The sequence below is a fragment of the Leptosomus discolor genome, chromosome 11 (genome assembly GCF_034619465.1).
Source record: "Leptosomus discolor isolate bLepDis1 chromosome 11, bLepDis1.hap2, whole genome shotgun sequence".
NCBI lineage: Eukaryota > Metazoa > Chordata > Aves > Leptosomiformes > Leptosomidae > Leptosomus > Leptosomus discolor.
In genome coordinates, this window is record NC_141401.1 from 12,472,613 (window position 1) to 12,493,916 (window position 21,304).

Here is a 21,304-nt window from a genome sequence, read left to right on the forward strand (position 1 = left end):
TTCTGCTGCTCTTTGTTAAGAATTACTGACTGCCATCCCCAAATGGCCTGCTTCCACTGGTGGTGAAACGGCTGTGCCTCTAGCGTGTAAAGTGCTTTGGAAGGAAAGGTGCTATGTACAGCAATGATGAAACTAAGGTTTATATTAGTACCTTTCATTTGCTTGAAGGCAAATGATGATTATGAAATCTAGACTTTTTTTAAAAAGCTAAGTCAAATCAACTTGGTCTTAAAGTTGATTAACTTGCTCTTTAACTTCTTTACATTTTACCACGGTTAATCACATTTATGTGATCTATCTGTCTATGGTATTTGCGTATGAGAAGCTTCATATGCAATTTCACTTGCTGTTAACTGGACAATCTCATGTAAATCCCATAAAACTAATTATATTCTCATTATGCAGTGCAGACTGCTCTTCTTAGAGAAGGGAATATGAGCTATTAATGGGAAAAATTGCTGGATGTGAGTTTCCTTTGGTAATCACCATTTACAGTGAGCCTTGAGGGCTATACCATAAGCTCAACACCTTTCTATCAAGTACATAACTTTTTTTCATGCTGCCCACAGTACAACAAAACAATTGTGCTGAGAAATTCCCAGCTTGCTGCTGTATATGTATTACATCCAGCATCAATTCAAACTCTTTAAATAGTGAGACAAATTTAGTTATATTTACACTAGTTTTTCTTCTTCAATCCTATTGACTTTTCCTCCAGTGAAGATCCTTAATTTGCAGTTTTTCCACTTCTTTCTGATAGTTAGAATGTAAGGAATTAGGATTGTTAGACCTGGAAGAACATACAAAATTACAGGAAGATGAATTAGTGCATTGTGTGGTAAAAATTCTATCCTTCACTTCAGCAGTGTTGGACATAAATGAATCTTAAAACATTTAAGCCAGACAGAAAATTGACTATGCGATCTTAAAAGAAAACAGTTTTGTGGAAGTTCCCAAGCCTGTTTTTGTATTTGGTAACACAGAAATCTCTCTCTCTGTGGTTCTTACTCAAATTCCTTACCTCCATCATCGAACAGCCACCAAATGTCAATTGTACCTTTTCCTTGCTTCTTTTTAAATTGAGTGCTGGCTTCTAGCAGCTTCTGATTGAATTCACCCACATGCATTGACTGTATTGTGTTAATGGTACTCTCTGTAATGAAAAAAAAAATGTGGAAGGATTTCTGACAAGTGAGGCAACAAGTAGCTTTAGGGAGACAAGTGGAGAGAAAGCTTCAGGAAAATCAACTCTTTCTGACATAATTTCTATACTTTAAGTCTAAAAAAATTTACAGCATGGATGCTATGGACTTGTAATATACCAATACCCACAGAAACCAAAGAAGCTTGTGTAATGCTTTGTCACTAGATTATAACATCTTGAAAAGGCTTATCCAATTATTTGTTCTCTGGATCTTTTTAGTTAACCTGAAATTCCTGGGGCCTTAAAGCAATTGGGAAATGTCTGATAGATTTTAGAGGGAAGTGCCATCATTTTGCATCATTTACAAGGTTAGCTGTCTGTTGTGAAATACCGAGTTCTCTGAAATACACAGTAATGGTGGACAAAGAGAGCTAATGGTGTACAGCGAGAGCATAGGTGAAGCTAAGACTGGAAGGCAGAAAACATAAGCGTATATGGCAGCTTCCCTATGCTTGAGAGGGTCATTGTTAATTGAAAATAAACTCTGATTTTTGCTGTTTGCTTGGCTGGCTGTAAGAGGTACACTCTTGCCTAGGTACTAACAATATCTTCTCTCATTCCATCTTTTGAAGCCTGTGGTTTTATTACTGCTTCTCTTTCAATGATTTCAAAGAGACAGTGTAAAAGCAGTATTTTAAATGAGCAGACAGACTTCTTTAGAGGTTTTACTCTGATCTACTAGGTTCTGAAAATGCTTTGTTTGGTTTTCCTGTATTTCTAGAGTGTGGACAGGATAGTTCTTACGCAGTTATTTGCTTTCCTCTACAGTTCTAGCATCTATACTGGAAGATGCAACAAAACAGAGAGGCTGGGATATTTATTAACATCATCTATCTCATATATAGAGCCAAAATGTGTGGTACATATTTCCTTTATGCCTTTCTGAACTAAATCGAAAAGAGTAGTTGAAACAGGCTTGCACATTCTTGTGGTGTTTGTTATAAAAATGTATTCTACTGAAGCCTGCAAAATGAACTGAAGTCTGCCAAGTAAAGAATAATGACATTTTATGTTTTCAGTGTGTAGATCTTCTTGATACCCGTGGGAGTTGTATGCACAGCCAGATGTAATAGTCTCTGCAGGTGAAAATTCTGAAAATACTTGTCTGCGTACAAGCATGGCTTCAGGTGGGTCATTATCATTACAGCCTAGCAATTGTGAAACGAGACCTTTAATTCTGTCTATGCTTCTGTATCATTTTACTATATCCAAAAGGTAATGTAAGTTATGTGTTAATTAGTGGTTTGACAGCGTGCTGTATGTGTACTTTCAGTACTTTTACCACCTTCATTTGTGCTTTTTTATGAAATTATGCTTAGACTATAGATCAGTAGTGCTATTTTTACTTGTTTTTCAGTGGGGTACTGGGTTTGCTTGTTCCCTGAATATTGTGCATATGTCTTTTTTTAAAGAGGAGGAAAAAAGGCCTCTGTTTAGAAACTGAAAACACACATTAAAAACCAAAACCAAACCAAACCTATCTTGGTCTGTATTCCTCAAACTTGAATAACCATGTGCTATTTTTGACAAATAGAATTCAATAAAAGCTGAGCTGAGCAGCTTATGTAGAAACTGGGGCGGGGGGGAATTAGTTGTGCTGTACGAGGTAGCATCTCCTACCAGCAGAGGATGCTCACTCTATTCTGCGATACCTGGTTGCGGCCACCAAGACCGGTTTGCCCAAGGTGTGGCCTGTTCCAGGGGCTTCTGTGTGGCTCAGGAGTTTTCGCCTTGGAGTCAAAGTTCAGTTTGCATGTTGGTGAAAATGTGATGCATTGAAGGGCCGGGAAGAAGCTGTCATTTTGGAACTTACCCTTTTTTGTTTCATGTCTTGAGATATTGAGTGTGCGGGCTTTTCTGAAGAATCCACAGATGCCACTTTTTCCTTCTTCAAAATCATTTTCTTTAATGGTAGCTTCCAGTGCCAATCTCTCCTGCTCCAGCTTCTCTAATTCCTCTGTATATTGGGAAAAGTAAGGGAACTGTAACATATCACTTTCTATTTTAAATTAAATCGCTTACTGATATAATGGCAGTGATGTAATTGCTTTGTACACGACGTAAAGCTGCTGGGAGGAAAAACTCGTTTAAAATGCTGTTTCCTTGCAAACCAATTGGGAGGAGGAAGGTGAATTCATCTCTGGAAGCCCTAACTTAGGGTGCCCACACCTACAGCAGGTGTGTACTAAAGTGCTACTCAGCTGCTCTCAGATTTTCTCTTCCAGATCAAATTCAGTGTTACTGTATTTTATAGTTACATGAGATACTATTTAATGAGTTATGTTTGTGGTATTGTTTGGTTTTGTTCCCCAAGAATTTGAAAATACATTAGGAAAGCTGTTTTCCTGAAGTGAGAAAGCTGAGGTATTGAGTTCTAGCCCTTGAGTCCCTATTTGAAGAACAAGGTCACATGGCTTTGGACCTTGAGATTCTCAGAAATGTGGAAGGATCCTAAACAATGTGATCAGTTTCTCTACTGAAATATTCTAATATTTTAATTTTTTCAGTATTTCCTGCAAAGATGTAAGATTTAGCTAACCAATTCTGTAATTCAGTAATATGAAAAAACAATTTCATCTTAGCATTATTAGACTTTTGCTCAGAAAAAGGTACCACGTATTATTGTGGAAAATATTATGGTGAGGTACTCATTAATATGATCCAGGCATTTGCTTGCAGAAAGCTTTTTTCATAAGAAAAACTTCTATTTGAGTAATACATGAACTAAGAGTGAGGTAAATCCATTTAAGACATTGCGTTTTAAAAAAACCTCCAAACCCTCACTAGCTAGACATTCTTAGCTCTGTTGACACGCTCAGTTGCCAACAGAAAGGAATATAATTTCTTTTACTTTGGAACCTGACAGCCATGTGCTTCTGATTAGTAGACATGATGATAGTCACTAATGTAATGGTTACTAAAAAGTAAAATTTCTGTTTCTCTATTAAACAGAAAGGCTGTAGCAAGGATTTTTTTTTTTTTGTTGGTTTTTTTCTGGTGCAGAGACTTTGTCTGCTTCAAAACTTTTTTGCACATTTGAGGTTCCCCAGCATGTTCGTAATTCTTTCTGATTCCTTATGTCTTAACGCTGGGAGAACATTTGCTAGTTTGTAAGAATGCAAAGTTGATATTTGATGTAATTTCACTTGTGTTCTAATGACTGTGTATGTCCTAAGCAGTCAGTTTCTGACTTGCATCAAGCAAAGAGACAGGCAGATCTCTTTCAGGTATCAACAGGAGGGGAGAAAAAAAACATGATTAGTTTGGAATTTTTTCTTAAGTCCCTGTAGTTTTGCCCTGTAACTTTCCATGCACATCAAGCTGCCAGTCTGCTGGGTGAATATTCGTCTTTGTTTCTTAAAGGAGTCTCTGGCGCCTTTTAATTATGAGAGATTATTTGCTTTTGAGGGTTGCCTCATCCTAGAATCCGTCCTGTTTAATGGGGAGTTAATTCTTGTTTTAATTAGCTAAGGTACTTGTGTCCTTTCTAGGTGTTCTCCCCAGCAGTTCTGAGTGCGGCGTGTGTGTGTGTGTCTGGGAAACCGGGGGGAGCTGGAGGCAGAATTTACAGCAGGCGGCAGCAAAGAGTCGCCGTTCTTTTTATGCCTGCCTGTGTTCAGTGTCTGTAGATTTTATCTAATTCATTTGTAACACAAAACATTTATCTGGTGGGGGGGACAAGGGATGGTAGGAGTAATGTCTAGGTCTAGGCTGTGTCTGTCTGCTCAAGTGGACAAACTTATAAGAAGTGGGAAAATTATTGTACTGAAAACCTAGAGAGCTGTTCTGATGAGATTTTTATATGGAGTCATTCCCTCCCCAGGATACCTGAGGAACCAGTAAGACCTCTGTGTCCTAAAGAGGAAAAGGAAAATGAAGGCCACCATTGTATGTGGCTCTTGGAAGCCCTTTGTTTAGGTGCAGCTGCCTGCTTGCTGTCTCCCTCTACCTCTTCCACTCAGGTTGCACGTCTCCCTGAATGGTTGTGGTATGGTGAAAGGTTTTCCCTTTCCCCCCAAGATATGCACGGCTAACCTAAGGAAGAATGAACATAAAGGTGAAAAAAAAAAAAACCCTGATGTTTCCTGTGGGTTCCAGATTTTTTCACGGGTAGGAACTTTCTGGGCCCCAGTGTTCCAGAGGCGGTACCAAAAGTGCAGCTTCCTGATTCCTGCCAGTCCCAGAGATCTCAGGTAGGCAGAGGGAGGAAGATGTGCCGCGGGCAGGAAGGAAACATACCACAGAGTGACTGGTTGCTGTGGCATAGCGTGATTTCACTGCTTTAGTCTGTGCCTGTGCTGGCAGTGCTTTGGGAGTTGAGTTCTCTGGTGTGCAGAGCCCCTTAATGTGTGAGGCTTGGCCTCCTCCTGTCACTGCCAGGGCTTCAGCAAGGGTTTTGGGCAGGATTGAAACTGCAGAAGCAAGGAGGAACTGCAGAAGTTACAGGTGTAGGAACTATTCTATAAACCAGATGGTGACTCTAAGAGTGTTGGTCAGATTCCATCTCATGCTGAGCAAGTAACCAGTGTAGACATTCAGCTATTGAGTCACCGCATACCTTGGACCTGGAGGACCTGAGATATATCAAATCCTTGGTTAATTCTGACGATAATCATGCCGAGCTCAAAATCAAAGGCATCGCTGAAAAGAAAGAAAAAGAATAAATATCCTTTTGCATCATGCATGTCAATGAGGAAAGCTACTTGGAGTGGATCAGTAAAAGTGTGAATGGTCACAGGGAGTTGTTACTGTCATGTACTAGGCTGCTCTAGGTAAAATTGCAGAAGGAATTGTCCAAGATCAAGTAAAGTACTATCAACTTTCTTCCCTCATTTGAAAAAAAGGGTATCACTGGGCATGGTAACAGATAGGCTATTACTGAAATGGGTCTTTCTGACAACACTTTTTAGGAACTAGGTTGCCATTTGGTAATTTTTTCCTCCCTTCTCTGAGGAAATAACAAAGCTGGGGTGGGTTTTGTTGTTCTTTAACTTGCTTCAGCTTTGCAGGTGAATTTTGAGGAAGAATCTATGAAAAGCCTGTTTCTAAATGACTGTTTCCTAGCTAAATCCCAATGCACAGAGCTGCTGAGCCTTAGGCACACATGAGATTTGAAGCAAGGCTCTGCCTCTGTCTCTTAGGCTTAAAAGAAGAATTCCATTATGTTCTCTTATTCCCTAAGTATGTACATTAGGGTTGTTTTTCTCTGAGCTCGTGCCCACTAAAAATGGGAAAATACAGTTCTGCAAAAGCACTGCTGACAGCAGTGCAGCTTATTTTGCGCAGCATTGTCAAGCCACATCAGCTCTGACAATGCCAGATGTTTGCTAAGCAGATCTTGCTAGGTGTGTGAAGCCAAGGAGCCTTTTTTAATGGGCAGAAACTTCTGTTATGGAGCTAGCATGTGTGAAACCAAATTTGTAGATATTTTCTTACATTGTTTCTACATGTCAAATTCTGTATGGAAATGCTATATTAATCTAGTCTAAGAGAGAGAAAAAAGGAGATGCTGAACTGTGACTTACTGTATTATGCCCACATAGTTTTCAACTTGTGTGGCAGTGGCATTTCTCCAGTCCTTCTTAAATCCAATCACCAAGGTATTTGGTTTCATTCTGCCCAAGCCTGAGGCCTAACAATATTAAAACACTGTTTGAGAAGGTACACACGCATGCTTTTATGGTAAATGAAAAGTAATGGCAAAAAATAACTGAAGTAATGTTCTGGAGACACAACTAGATTGCATTTCATGAATGTCCTTCATGCTCGTACCCATGCAGAAAGCAGAAAGATTAGCTCTAAATCATTCCAACTATAAATGATTTTAGATGACAGAAATGTAGTTTTGCTAAATTAGCATTCATTTGCATTTCTTTTGACATGCTCTCATTAAAATGGTTCCATAACTTGGAATCATGAGAGAGTTCAAGCACTGTTTGTATGCTTATTCTGACATAATAGCATAAAGCTTTTGTCAGCTTTGGAAAACTCAATAGATGAGCTGGGTCTGAAGTCTCTTAAAACACCTCAGATATGCAGAGAAGGCATATCCTCTTAAGAATAATTTTTCACCTTGAACTTAGAAACTGTTGCTGTTCTGTTTGTCGTATTCTTTCCAAAAGATTATCCAAAATTAGCTGAGCATGCTTTATAGATAGTTTATAAATGGTGAGAACAAATGGTTTGTCAAGATATTGGGTTCCCTCCAAAACTGGGCCTGGATGCTAAAACCAGAACAAGTAAGGGTTGTCAGATCTAGATTCATCTAACCTGATTTTTATAGAAATTAAAATACTCAATGGGAGATTTAGATATTGGGAAACTTCAGGAGAAGACCCACAAATTCACCATCTTGTCGAGTTGTTACACTTGCCAATTTTTAATACTAGCAAAAAGAAAATAGGTAAAATTTGTTGGAACCTTGATGAGGATTTTTGAGTAGCACTGATACATTTGCACTATTTACGTTGAAATGAATAATTGGTAGGCAAAGCAAAGCAGATGTCCTTGGGTTACAATAATGATGATATGGTTATCCTTCTGTTTGCTGGAAGGGAATTATTTGTAGTCCGGTAGTTGACTTTGGCAATAGTGTTTAAGTAGTAACGGAAAGGAAGAGATCATCAGACTGCAACAGCTCTCAAAGACATCAGAAGGGTGTCCTACTGAGACAATATATAAACCCAAGATGAAGTGTTCTTGTGAGGCTTTGATAGAACAAAGGGATCTTTATTAATAATATTTCACCTTGCTCAATTGTACTGTCTATTCAGCAAGTGTACAAAGAGCCCTGGTAGGCTACCAGTGGGTGACTGTTACCCAGAGTATTTTAGTCTATTCCCTACTGTCTCAGTTTGTACTGATGTTTTTTCAGCAGTGTGTTTTGTGCAAAGGATGGGAATTTTCTCTACATTTTGCCTCAGTACCTGTATGTTTAAATATTCATATATGTGAGAGAGGGAGGGAGATGGGAAATATGAAAACAGTGCCTCTCTGCCTTTAAGGCCATTTTAAATGGACCGTTGGAAATGATGCTGTATTCTAACAGTACAGAAAAATATTGCAGACGCTTTTATTTAGATGCTTGCCTCTCCGTTTGCAGAAAATGTGTATTACATATTTTCAGTTTTCAATTAATGCAAAAATATTCTCAGATATTTAATATGCTGTGTAATACCAAACAATAGAATTGATTTCAAATGTATCAAGTGTTGGCTGCATACACATTCATATGTTGTCCTGTAGATGCCTCTCTTGTGTTTTGTTTTTTGTTTTTTTGTTTTTTTGTTTTTTTGTAGAAGTGTCTTGTTCTTTTAGGAGAGAATCAGTCTGCCTTGTCGCATAATTCTATAGCCCAGAACTAGATCTCTTTATGAAATAACCTGTAACATAATATGCATGTACCCCCAGAATGCCCTTTCTGCTTATAACATTATCCATATATACACAGGACTTCTTAACAAGTAAACAGTAATGCTTTACATAAAGGGATGCTTTGATGTAACACTCTTCTATGTGTTCTGTAAACAAAAAGCTTACTTGAAGTAGACTTTTGACTCCATCTCTAAAGCTGTCAGCTGCCACTGCTGCATAAAAGGCTTTTCGTTTGTTCTTTGTGAGCCAGGCCTGCTTTTTTGCCATGCCACTGTTCATCTCCTTAACACACAGCTTGCGTGGTCCCTGCATGATACAATAAAATATTGTTAAGAAGACTTTGTATTATACATCATACAGTGATTTTGAAGGAGTTACCTAGTCTGCTGTGGGAGCGAATGGAGAAATTCAGAAAAATACATTTCCAAAAAGTGTCCACAGAGATTCAGGGCTTTGGAAAGAACTGTGCTGCTAACGTAATTCACATTCTGTTTGAGAGGGCTGAGGCTGTTAATGCTACTTAAATATAGTGATTCTGACAGAAAGAAGGACTACTACGGATCGTAACATCTTAGAAAAATATCTAAGGTATGATGAAGCATCTCAGAGTGAATAAAGTCCCTCTCTGACTTGACTACGTAACCAAGTCTCAGCAGATCTAAATATATATGGTTAAGCTCCTGTCTACTAATAGTAAGAGAAAAGGGTTGTTGCTGTACAATTAAAGATGCAAATGCCTTTGTCACCAGGTTCTTCCAGTGGTCATCTGGTAATGTAATGAGACAAAAATCTATGTGCATATGCAAGTCACAAGACATCTACACCGACTTGACAGTAGAGAATGGTCTGGCAGTGGGTCCCCCACAAGTTTAGGCTCAGGGAAGACATTAAGTCTGCAAGCATGGCCTATAGAAAGATTGAGGAAGTTGGATATAGAAAGTTTGGGAAGCATGTATCTGGCATTTAATTGATTTTAAAAGTCTGTGCTCTTAAGTTCGAGTTCCAGGTTTGCTAGGCTTTGTTTATTCCCTTTCATGTTGTCTTTAGGAAGCTGAAGTAGTCCAGGTCTTCTACAGTGAAGATGAAACTCTGATATGGACACTCAAGAGTCTCAAATACCAGTTTTAGTGTTATTGGTCTGGACAGGTAGCCTTCACTTTCCAAGGCAGAATAGAATAGCAGAATTGTAGACTTTGTGAATGTGTCCAGCAACATCAGAGACAGAAGCAGCAATTAAGTGCACCAGAAGAATAGAGCTGGCTCAGAAGCACTTGGATTCCAGTATTTCCGTGTGGATAACTTGGAAATTGGTACCAGTTTGGTTTGTTATAAAGAGATATAGTTTTGAGCTTTAGTTTGCCGCAGAGTTCAATTTTGTGCAGAAGTCGTTCCTTTGCGCTTGTTAAAATTTCTAATGTGTTTGAGGATGCTGGCAAGCTGCAATTTTGGTTCCAGCCGAACAGATAACTAGAGAAATCGTTAGAAGTTTCCTGTAATACAAAGCTAGGAAGTCTCGGTACACTCATGCTCAGGAGATTGTATTTCAAAGTTCATATTTAAAGCTTTCGCATTTGAAGTGAGATATATGGTAGCTTCTTCTGGTAAGCTGGGAAACTGGATAAAATAGAGCTGAGGGAGATTTAGATTTTTTTTCTCTATAGCAAATAGTATAAGCTCAAAATTTATTTCCCGTTCAAGAACAGTGTTAAACCTGAACTGAAAGAAATTATCTCCAAAATTAAATGTATGGGAAGGATCACTTAATTCAAAAACAACTTCTAAAAGGTAATTTTGAATGTAAAGCCAAAATATCCTTTAAAAATTTTTCAGCCTTACAAAAACTTCTTTTTTTTTTTTTGTCTTCCTGGAAGAAAATGGGAGGTACTGTACATTTATATAGATGTAGAAATAACTGCAATACATTTACTTAGGTTAGATATTAGGAAGAAGTTCTTCACTGTGAGGGTGGTGAGACACTGGCACAGGTTGCCCAGAGAAGCTGTGGCTGCCCCCTCCCTGGCATTGTTCAAGGCTGGGTTGGATGGGGCTTGGAGCAACCTGGTCTGGTGGAAGGTGTCCCTGCCCATGGCAGGGGGGTTGGAACTGGATGATCTTTAAGGTCCCTTCCAACCCAAACCGTTCTATGATTCTGCTTTCAGTGAGTTGGCATTGGCTGCTAGAAAAGGAGGCAAGGCCTTCAAAATAAACTTTCCAGCTAGTTCTATCTAAAAACCAGAAAATCACATTGAGAAAGAAGCTGTGAAATGACCTGGCAGATTTCATATGTCATATTTTTATCTGTGCCCTTTTCATTAGTACTATATATATAAAAAAAGTGAGTTTTGACCTGGTCAGAAGTAGGCTGGGTTGATGCTCGCTTGAGCGTTGTCCCTCATGTATGTTTCTGAACTCATTATGGGTATTTGGGGTGTACAAGGGTAAGGGTGGGAGAGTCCATGTGATCTTCCTTTAATGAGATCATTCTTGAGTGACATTAAATTTACTGGAGTTTGTTTGGATTTAATAGATGTAACTTAAGAAGAGTTTGATCCTGGCTGTTAGAAGAGTAGTGTGAAAAGCTGGGAGTAATAAGTTGAACAATAAGGTTGAAGTTTCCTTGTGGGTAAAGAGAGTAGGGAAAAAAAAGTCTTACCGGTCTTCTCAGTCTCTCTAAGGAGAGTACCTGAAGACAGTTTCACAACTGGCTTTCACAACATGTTTCTGCTGGCCAAGGGGACAGTCCCACCCTTCTAATCAGATGATAGCCTGTCTGTGTCCTTCCCTACTCCTCCTTTGTATGAGTGTTAATGTTTGTGAGCTCGTACAAGGAGTCCAGTGAATTTGCAAACTAAAGACTAACTCTGCAAAAATATTTCACGTGAAGGCAGGGAGTAAAAGCAGAATAGCCCTTTTTACAAGAAACAGACTGTTCAAGCCAACGTGCAGCTGCAGCCTCAGAGACAAATAACTTTTAAATCATCTTTATGTTCAGTTGCCATGTTTATTTTACCTGTCTCTGAACTGTCTTACCACCATGTTCCTGGAAAGTTTCTTGCTGCCCTTTGGGAAAAAGGAATGGAAGATGTTCCGTCTGGCACAGAGTCTCAAAACTTTATGCATAGCTAGCAGCATGTCAGCTTTTGAGGCAAAATATGCTGGGTGTTACATTTATGGCTAAATAGTCTTGCTGCATTTGTTATGATATATATTGTAGGCTGCTCTTCAACATGGTCCCTAGGAATTTTATCATCCGCTTTTTATCACAATTTTGCAAATCACAAAGGTTCATTTTGTGAATATTTTTATTACCAAGCAAATTAAATTTAGCAATCAAATTGCTTACCCTAGCAAAATAGACTTAGTTTTTTGTATAGGCAGGAATGAAATCTCAGTTCTCCATATTTGAGAATCATCTCTAAGAATACAGAAAACTTGCTGAAACTCAACTTAGGGAAGGTGCATAGTTTCAGGATCTTGTTGAGATTGATTCTACGCTTAATGAATGCAATGGGAAAGCTAACAATAATTACAGTGGAGAAGAATTAGGATCATTCACTCTTTATGGATTAATTTGATTTGGGAAGAATCACACGTAGATTTTTCTGTACTCCCTTTCTGCAATGTGGCAGCATCAAATGAATTATTCCTGCATTCCTGTAGAGGAATACATTATCTTGCCTGGACCTCTATTAGTTAGATTCTGCAGCCCTATTTGTTGCCATGAGCTGGTTTTGCCTTTTTCCCCTCTCAAAATGAAAAGGTCTTAGTAATATTTAAAATACATTTTGTCCTCTACACTAAAAACTCATCTATTTTTGTTCTGTCCCAATGAGAGACTATATCCTTTAAGGTACATCATTTACTGTGTATTTATATCTAGAAATATACTTTGTTCCTCTCTTTAGATCTCAGGAGAGCATGTTTATCCTCAGAATTAGCATTGTTACACTTTTGGAGAAACCACTGCAAAGAGAGCTGGATTGTTTGCCAAACCCCAACACTCCAAATTGGTGACAAAGCCGAAAATAGAGCCTGGGTAATTTGACGCTTGCACTATAATTCTTCATGTTTTGTTTTTGTTTTGGCTTTTTTGCTTTTGGTTTTGGGTTTGTTGGGGGTTTTTTGGGTTGTTTGTTTGTTTTGGGGTTCTTTGGGATTTTTTGTAAGCCTTGCTGTGTCTGTTAAAAAAAAAAAAACAAAACCCAAAAAAAACCAAAACCCAAAAAACCCAACAAACCCCCAAATCTTTCCTTGTAATGCTTTATTTCTTTCAAACCATTTTTTGGTCTGTCTACTATGAACTCTGAAATGCGTCTCAATGAGGCATTTACCAGCAGGCTCTATATCAGCAGATAGCTTTCTTGTCAAGACTTACTACAAAATTCATTTTCAGTGCGAATCTCTTTCATGGTCTGCACAGATGCCGACAAGCACCAATGGGAACATTGTGTGCTGAATGAGAGTGGAATGTGTAATGGAGATCTGCAGCACCCACTGGTGCTGAATTTTCAGAGTTATATGAGTTGACCTTACCGTGTACACTTCACAACAGATGCACAGCCCGTTGTTCTTTGTGAAAGTATGTGTGATGTCTAGCAGAGCCGGCCTGATCATGGGAGCTCCTGTTAATGCTATGCACTGGGGTCTGTTAGGAGGAAGAAAGAGATTGTATTTAATTGTGTGGTGTACTTATTCAGAATAAGCCATTCTACTGTTCACTGGAAATCTTACCTGAAGTTTTTCACATGGTCTTCCACTGTAGTTAGTGCCAGAGCGCTGTCTAAGGCATTAATATAGTAAAGAGCCTGTGTAGAAGAGCCCCAATTTACTTCTGCATATAATAAAGATAAACAGTGCATATTAAACCATGGGCTTTTCCTTACGTTCTATTGCAAAGGTCAGCAATCATGTTATCTATGAGCCAAAGCAGGGTATATTCTCTCATGCTCCATAAATTCAGCACTATTGTTTCTTGTGCCATGCGAAAACAAACATGCAAATGTCTCGTTCCTTATATAAAAATTGTAGGGAATGTTCTTCCTCTACTTAAAAACTGTTTTCTTTTTTCCATTAACTTTATATCCTTCTCCCATCTATAAAATGGACAGCTATGTATTTGGTATGGAAATGCAGGAAGTTCAGATTAAACCATTAGGCAGGAACATTGCTAGCTCCAATTAGCTCTGTTCCAGAGGTCAAAAATTGTTCTCCAAAACCGATTTTGGCATATACATCTTTTCTCATTACTGTGTGGCTGTTTGGTGGATGGAGACAGATAAGAAAAAGCTTTCCACGCTTTGAGATCTATGTGAATGCAGATCGAGTCCCATTATGCCAAGATACAAAGCTAATATTTGGTGCAGCTAAGTGGAGGTTTGTGTAGAGCTGTTCTTTTCTAAGCAGTATTAGTCTTTTCTGAACCTTTCAGTTGCTGGTAAATAAGTGCTGAACAAAAGTCACTCTCTTAGAGAGCAGGAGATAGCTTTTATACAGTGTCTTCAGTGAATTTAACCAAGCTTTAAGCTGCTGCTTTGCAACAAGGACACTCAATATGCTAGGAAAGGGTAGAAATCCTCAAATGCTTTTGACGACAGTCTTGTGACAGACGTGTTCTCTTACAGCTGATGATATTTGCAGGAAGAGAACCACAGACTGCCCCAGTGGGTATGAGCGCGCTGTAATAAAGAATGGCTAACTAGCCTTTAGAAAACTAGCTTTTAGAAAAGAACTGCTGACCAGCCTTTAGAGATAGGAAGGCAGGCTGATTTGTACTAACCCTTAGGCATATATCCATTGCCGACTAACTAACACTTTAAAGATAAGAATGAAGCAGAATCCGCCAAGCGAAGGACACCAGGTGGAATCCTCCAGTCGGACTGTGGGGCTCAAGGAACACAAAGGACTGAGCAGGAGAGATAGAGAGGGCAGCTAGCAAGAGCTGGTTCTGTGAATTGGAAAAGACCCAGGATGGTACAGGGCATGCGCCACAGGACAAGTTCAAAAGTTCAACCATGGGGAAGACTCGGACCTTCATCCCCAGCAACCACCAAGGACCCCTGATGGGGGCGTAACTTGGGCGGACTGAGGCAGGACTATGGGAGGAACTTATGTTAATGAGTTCCTGGAAATAATTACAATAACCCAACCTTTTCTCGGAAATGTAATGACTAAATATGAAAACTGTAAATATAAGGCAAGAATCCTAATGCTTGGGTGTGCATGTATGGAAGGAGCCATCCCCCGTGCTGGCTGGCGCCGCAATAAAGAATACCTGCTTAGTAACACTGAGTTGTTAGTGAGTTTTCTCAGATTCAGCACAGATAGGGAGAACACACAACAGTGCAGCAATATACACAGAAAAGAGTAACACAGGCTCAGAGCAGGTGTTGCTATCCCAAGCTAGCTGCAATGTTAGCACATCTTCTGCTGGGAAACTTGCCTCTTTTATTTGTATTATTTTTTTTTCTACTGCAGAAGTAATTCAGTGGTTAGCACTGAAATCTGAACCTGCGTTAGTTTTGTCCTGGATATGAATAACCAGACTGTCTAGTCTTGTACTAGTGCTGTAATGTATTAGCGCACAGATTTCTGAGGACAGCTCCTGTGATTTGCTGAGCTACTAAGCAGTTTTTTCCAGCAGTAAAATGTGCTCATCTTTCTTGATTTACTGAGAAATTGTAGGGAGGTGCTGGAGGATGATCAGCTCATGAGTAGTTCAGCTTGCATTTTTGTTATATAATGGGCAGCAGGTTTACATTTTGAGTGAGGACCCCAGATGGGTCAGCTAAGAGCACAGCAAAATTCAGGCAAGGTTTTAACGTGGTTGGAAAAAAAAATAGGAGTGATACTCAAGTAAAAGCCCAAATGTAGTAAAGATGTGGTGGGAATAAACTGGTGTGATGGAATGTTTACACAAAGCCCTGAACCATACTTGAGTTGCTTGTTAAACAGGCAAAAAAATCAGCAGACTATCATGTTAATCTATATTATATAACGTGGGATTTAATGGGATGCTCCAGACTTCTCCCTAAAGAAGGGTATTGGAGAAAAAGTAATGTTGAATTCTGTAAGCGGAATTAATTGCTGTAAAATCCACTCTGGCTGCGTAACATATACACAAAATAATAGTGTTTTGTGACCTTACCTGGTTTCTTATATGTTACATAAATATATAGAAAGAGCTCAATGGCATAAGTGATGAGAGCTGCCCACCAGTTGATGACAAACATGACACCACAGCACAACAGGGCTCCAAAAAGTGACACCCACATGTTGTAATATCTGAATGCAGGTCTCCAACCTGTTTAAAGAGAATTGAGGAAATGGAAAGAGCATAAATTATATTGATTAAATGGTGATCCACTGATGTTGTGCAATTTTTTTTCAGGCTCTGTCAGAAGGGGTGGGAGTGAATTGCACAAATTCTCAGGCACCATGAGTATCATCAGATACTTTCAGGTATTAGCTGATATAAATATAGATAGATATATCTATATAGATATATATATACACATATAGAGTACTGAGTCTTACAAGCCTTTCACTACAAACCCTTTCCTACTACTTTGTCCAGCTGGGCTTTGAGTAGCCATTCTGTTTATATGTATTTTTGCGAAATTAAAGCTTACTAGTCCAGAACTGAAAATAAATTTCCCTGTAACTCCAGGTAATTTGCTACTGTCCTTTTGATGCATATACATAGAACTTATTAATGAGAGCTAAACACTTACTGACAGGAAAGTTTATCCCAATGCTGTACATGCATCTGTCTTAAACTTGGAAATTGCCTGACCTCACTGCAGAAAAATAAAATCATTTGCAATTGACTTAAAAAATATATTATTCCTGTTACTCTTCAGCTGCAGTACTGAAACCATCCCCTGCTAGTAATTAAGATGATGAGGCAAGCAGTGAGCCTCCCTGGTTTGCAGGTCTCTGCCAGGTGTTCTACAGAGCAGACTCTTTGGAGAGGGAAAAAACATGGAAGAGGCTGAGCAATCTTGGATCATCTTTGTAATGAGGGAATGGAAAGGTCCTACTGTGAAGAAATTTGCTGTCCTGCAGCCTTGCAATTATTATAATCTATCACTGTGAACGGGCAGAAATTAACTGGAGGAAATGAGAGAACAAAAATGGCTGCAGTTTTGTCTGAAATGTTAAGTAGTGGCAGAGTAGAGTCAAAGGCATACACGTGAAGTCTATAGAGGTAATTTTTACTCGGCTCCAAGGCTATGTAGAGCAGGTCTGCTTTTGTTCAGCTGTGCAGGTAATTAGCAGAAGTGCTGATCTCTTCTGCCCTCTGAACAAATGGCACCATGCAGATCTGTAGGAAGGAAGTTGATGTAGGCGTTTATGTCACTACTGCACTTTCTTCACACTGGAAATCAAAAATGTATTCCTTGCTCCTTGAATTGAATAATTGATTCACAGTGGCAGGAAATCTTCTTTCCTGTGTGCCAAACCCAGTGTTGCTCAGCTGATTGACTTTAGTCCTTAAGGTATCACCCCTTCATTCATGAAGATGATGAGATTTATTCTGCTGTGGCGATGCACAAGCCTGAAAGCCAGTATGTTCCTTTGCTGCACAAATGTAGAGACACACTCTCAGGTTCGCCTGAACAGGACTGCATTGAGTTTCACCGTACAATTCTGCTACTAGCCACTGCAGAGCTGTGCCGATGCTGTTTGGTGGACCTGTCCCTGTTCTACGTGTTCACTTCCAGGCAGTATCACTTGTAGTGCAATTACTGTTCTTACAAACTTTCCTGTAAATTTCACTGTAGATTTGGAGGAGAAGGGCATAATGGCTCCCCGCTATACCTTGCTTACTTTATGGGGCTAGAGTTCATACGGGGTTTTATCCACCCATGTTGTGTGATAGTGAGGGGGAAAAAAACACCCTGAGGAGGAGCTGTTCTGCTCCAGTGGGATCAACCAAAGTCTTTTTCATCCTGTACAACTGTAGGGAATGTAAGGCCTAGAGCCATTATGTTTATCTTTTGGAGATAAGTAAAATGTCATCATATTCAATGAGAGCAGTAAAACTTCAGATCACATAGCTTAGATATTTTACAGGTACTGCAGCTTTCTCTGACATACAGTCAAAAACCTGCAGAGATCAGATTATAAAGCCCACATTTAAATCACTGGCAAATTCAGACTCACCTGGAGATTTTGCATATGAGGCATGGAAGCAAGAGAAATTAATCAAAGCGTATGAAGCCAGGAAGAAATTGGAGATGATGGGAGCAATGGTATTCAGTTCAGCTGCAAGACACACATACACAAGTCAGACAGAGGTACCAGTGTCCTAGATTGTTGGATAGCTTTTTCCTGATGACACATTAAATCTGGACACTGTCTGAATTTGTCATCCAGGGAGAGCTTGGCTATTTTCCTGTGGTACTAATTATAAGGCCACCTTGATATACCTGCTGACACTGATTTTAATAACATTACATGCTATGCAAGGTTATACTTGATACTCTGATTCTACAGACTGGTTCTTAATGACGTAGATCTGGTGTAAATTTCAGAATTTAAAATACAGGATTGAGAGGATAGATGCGTTTCACGAAAGGCTTATAGTTAAAACATTGTTTTGCTTTTTTAGTGGCAATCTGAATTCTTTCTACTAAACTTCTCATTTACTTAGTGTCACACAGTTTGAATTCAAGTCTTGGAAAAGCTAATTTAAAAATCCCCGCACCCCTAGATATGGTAGTTGAGATTTTCTACCACCGATGCTGGTGAACTGGGATTTGCTTGTGAACTGGGATGCTGGTGACTGTGGGGAAGGCTTGGCAGAGTAGGCTTCCTAATTATCACAGAGTTACATCAGAGCTATGTGCAATATAAACTGGAAAACCATTTTCAAAGTTGATGACTTTGCCTTATTTGGTGTAGTTCTAAGGACTGCCCTTTTTCAGCGGAGTGAACAGGAGTTGCACCCGCTCCACGTCTTTGAAAATGAAGCTGAGATGGTGTTGAGATGTTACTAGAGTCCTTGCTGGTTTCTTTTTGCTTTCTTTGAGAATAATGGAATTGCTACCAGGGCTTTGTGTGCTTGGGCTTATGTCAGAGCTTACCTGAGTGGAATTTTTTCTAACCACAGATAATCATTGTATTAAAATATCAGTTTATATAATTTCAGAACATGAGATTATAGCAGTTGTGTAATGATATACAAACCAATCAAAATGAACGCCATAGCAATCACGAAAGTGAGAACATATCCCCTGATAGGCTCGTTGTTTTTCCCATATCCTTTGGCAAAGAAGTGGAGCCCTTTGTAGACGTTGTCCTTGCAAAGAGCCTGGTAGACAAATCAGAACTCAATTCTGTTAAGCAGTGCTTTCTTGCGTCAGAGGAAGTTCACTGTAAATGACAGCTTGCTAGGCTTTTGCTAAAGGAAAAATAAATCTATCTTAATACTTCAAGTACATCTACTGCTATGGCACATAAACATTCAAATAAGGTGATACGCCGATATCCTACTATATTATTATATAGCGGGAAAATAGCACCATTGGCATTTAATTCTTATTTAGTGCTTTAAAAAAAAAGATTAACTGAATAGATAGAGTCTACATTGGAGGAAACTGAAGCACAAATCAGTGGCTGGGTGTAAGTTGTACAGGTTATCTTTCTGTTCCATCCCCTCTATTCCCATTCTGTTAACGTTGCTGCTGCCCAGACAGCTTCTGGACAGCCTGTTTGAGCAACCTGCCAGCACCTGAATCTTACGGTCCTGAGGCCTCCTGCATATTCCTGGCACTCCTGTGCTTACAGGGTGGCTTTCTGTAAGAAGGTAGATGTGGTCCTGAAAGTACCCTTGAAGCTATCTATAACAAGCACACAGGCATCCCCTGCTCCTGCAGCAAAGCTGAGCTCTGACCATGAGGGTGATAAGACCTGCCTATTTCTGCTGAACAATATTCTACATACTGTTTTCCCTGCCTCTTCCTCCCACATGTGTCAGTGTTGTTTAAATATATATCACAATCGGCACATAGAGTTCAACTAAATTTTATATCTGTGAAGTAAAACAGAGTATAAGGAAATGGATAGTTTAATTTTACCTGGAAAACTTTGGGTGCACTGACAAGAGATGCTAGAGCTGATGACAGCGTAGCAGAAAAGATGCCAGCTGTGATGAGAGGGCCAAAGCCAGACACCATGCTCATGACCTTCAGGAAAAAAAGAAGGAAAAAAAAATAGGCTTGCATTTGGATACACGTTTTGATCACAGGCTTATTTAAGTACTCTGTTTCTACGTGTCTTTGCTTTTCACAGTTCTAAATTCAATATGCTACAAACCAACTGTGAAGTAGGGAAACACTATTATTCCTGTTTTAGTAAAAAGCAATGGCAGCATAGCCAAATTTTTATACAAATATGCAGCTGTCTGCTGAGGCAGATGAATAGTCCATGAGATTTTCTTACCTCCTTTACTAACTGGTTGCTATAAGTAACAGCCTCTACTTGATGGGTAAATAGGTAGCTTGTAGCAAGAAGGGAAAATGGAAAGAACAGGAAAAAGCACCAAAGTAAAAAATGTGGTTGGAGGCACTTTCTTTGGTTTAGTTTGTTTGGGTTTTTTCTTGATTATTTAATACGGCTAAAAAAGAGACAAAATGCCTTCTTGTGCTGGCATAACAGCAGTGCTGGAAACAGTAATGATGGTCACTGTCAGGCCTCCCTTAGCCCTCCCAGAAGGGCTGCGTTGGCCTCTGCGGCCTCTGAAGCAAAAGGGTTGTTGAGAAGCACCAGACAAGGAAGCTAAAAGATGAAATGTACAGACGTGATTGCCAGATGCTTTTTGGTGTGTAGGAAGTAGTCCAGGAAAGAAACCAGTTAATCATGGAGATTTATCAGACTTTTCCTGATTTTAGTCTGGCAAAGATAAATGCGAGAAGTGGAACTCTGTTTATGGCTGTAAGGAGGTCACTAATTTTAAGAGTTGCCCTGGGTCTGGGCAGCTGAACTGAGGTGGGAGTGAGGCAAGTGATCAAGAAAGGAAGGAAAAGTAGTCTGTGACAGGGACAGTGTATCCCTTTTAAGGTGGTTACCCAGCCCTGTCATTTAGCAAAGCCAGCTGGGAAAAAAGCAAGGGACTTGAAAAGCTACAGATAACTAGTTGAAAAGCAAGCGCAGGTGGGTGGTGAGCTCCTCTCGTGGGCCGTGAAGCACAGGGGCTGAACAGACATCTGGGAGCCGTGGCTGCCGGGCTGCAGAACTGCTTTACTTTGATGCTTTGCCTAAGCTTTATTTTGAAGAATAAAAATGGCAGACAGTCTCTCTCTGGCCTTGGAGAAAGACGCCGTTACTTCTCATTTGATTTTTCACTTGACTATTTTTGGATACTTTTTTTAAGAAGTCAGAACACCATTTTTTGTACTGTGGCACAAGCCTTTAACAGTGACCACAGCACACCTGAGGTAAAAATCACATCCATTTGTAAAGAGCAGTGAGAAGAGTTGCTCATCTAACAGGAATTCCTGAGGTCTCTGTTAAGTCTGAAGATGTTACAACATACAGTGCTGCATGGTACTTGTTGAAAGAGGAGGTAAAGACCTTACCAGAGTGCTGGGAAGGCTAGTGATGGGCAGTATGAAGGCAGTGTAGAATGCAGGGGACTTTTACCTTTGATTATTCCTGTAGGTTTTTTTTTAAAGAAAAGTGTATGCCCTGTTGCAGTTAGTTGCCAGCAAAGAATGGTTTTGC

The 21,304-nt window shown here is 39.5% G+C and overlaps 1 protein-coding gene across 3 annotated transcripts in view; it reads right to left on the reverse strand.

Moving 5' to 3' along the window:
- SLC12A1 (solute carrier family 12 member 1) overlaps nt 1–21,304 on the reverse strand; it is a 48,677-nt gene that overhangs the window by 7,705 nt on the left and 19,668 nt on the right. For all 3 annotated transcript variants that reach the window (XM_009952279.2, XM_009952278.2, XM_086471622.1), the window contains 12 exons: nt 19,660–19,767; nt 18,770–18,893; nt 17,744–17,845; nt 15,723–15,878; nt 13,310–13,409; nt 13,112–13,223; nt 8,744–8,884; nt 6,730–6,836; nt 5,763–5,845; nt 3,018–3,161; nt 1,022–1,153; nt 679–790 (listed from right to left, as the gene is read on the reverse strand). In XM_009952279.2, coding sequence (XP_009950581.1) covers nt 679–790; nt 1,022–1,153; nt 3,018–3,161; nt 5,763–5,845; nt 6,730–6,836; nt 8,744–8,884; nt 13,112–13,223; nt 13,310–13,409; nt 15,723–15,878; nt 17,744–17,845; nt 18,770–18,893; nt 19,660–19,767 — 1,421 coding nt within the window. The remainder of the gene's footprint in view (nt 1–678; nt 791–1,021; nt 1,154–3,017; nt 3,162–5,762; nt 5,846–6,729; nt 6,837–8,743; nt 8,885–13,111; nt 13,224–13,309; nt 13,410–15,722; nt 15,879–17,743; nt 17,846–18,769; nt 18,894–19,659; nt 19,768–21,304) is intronic.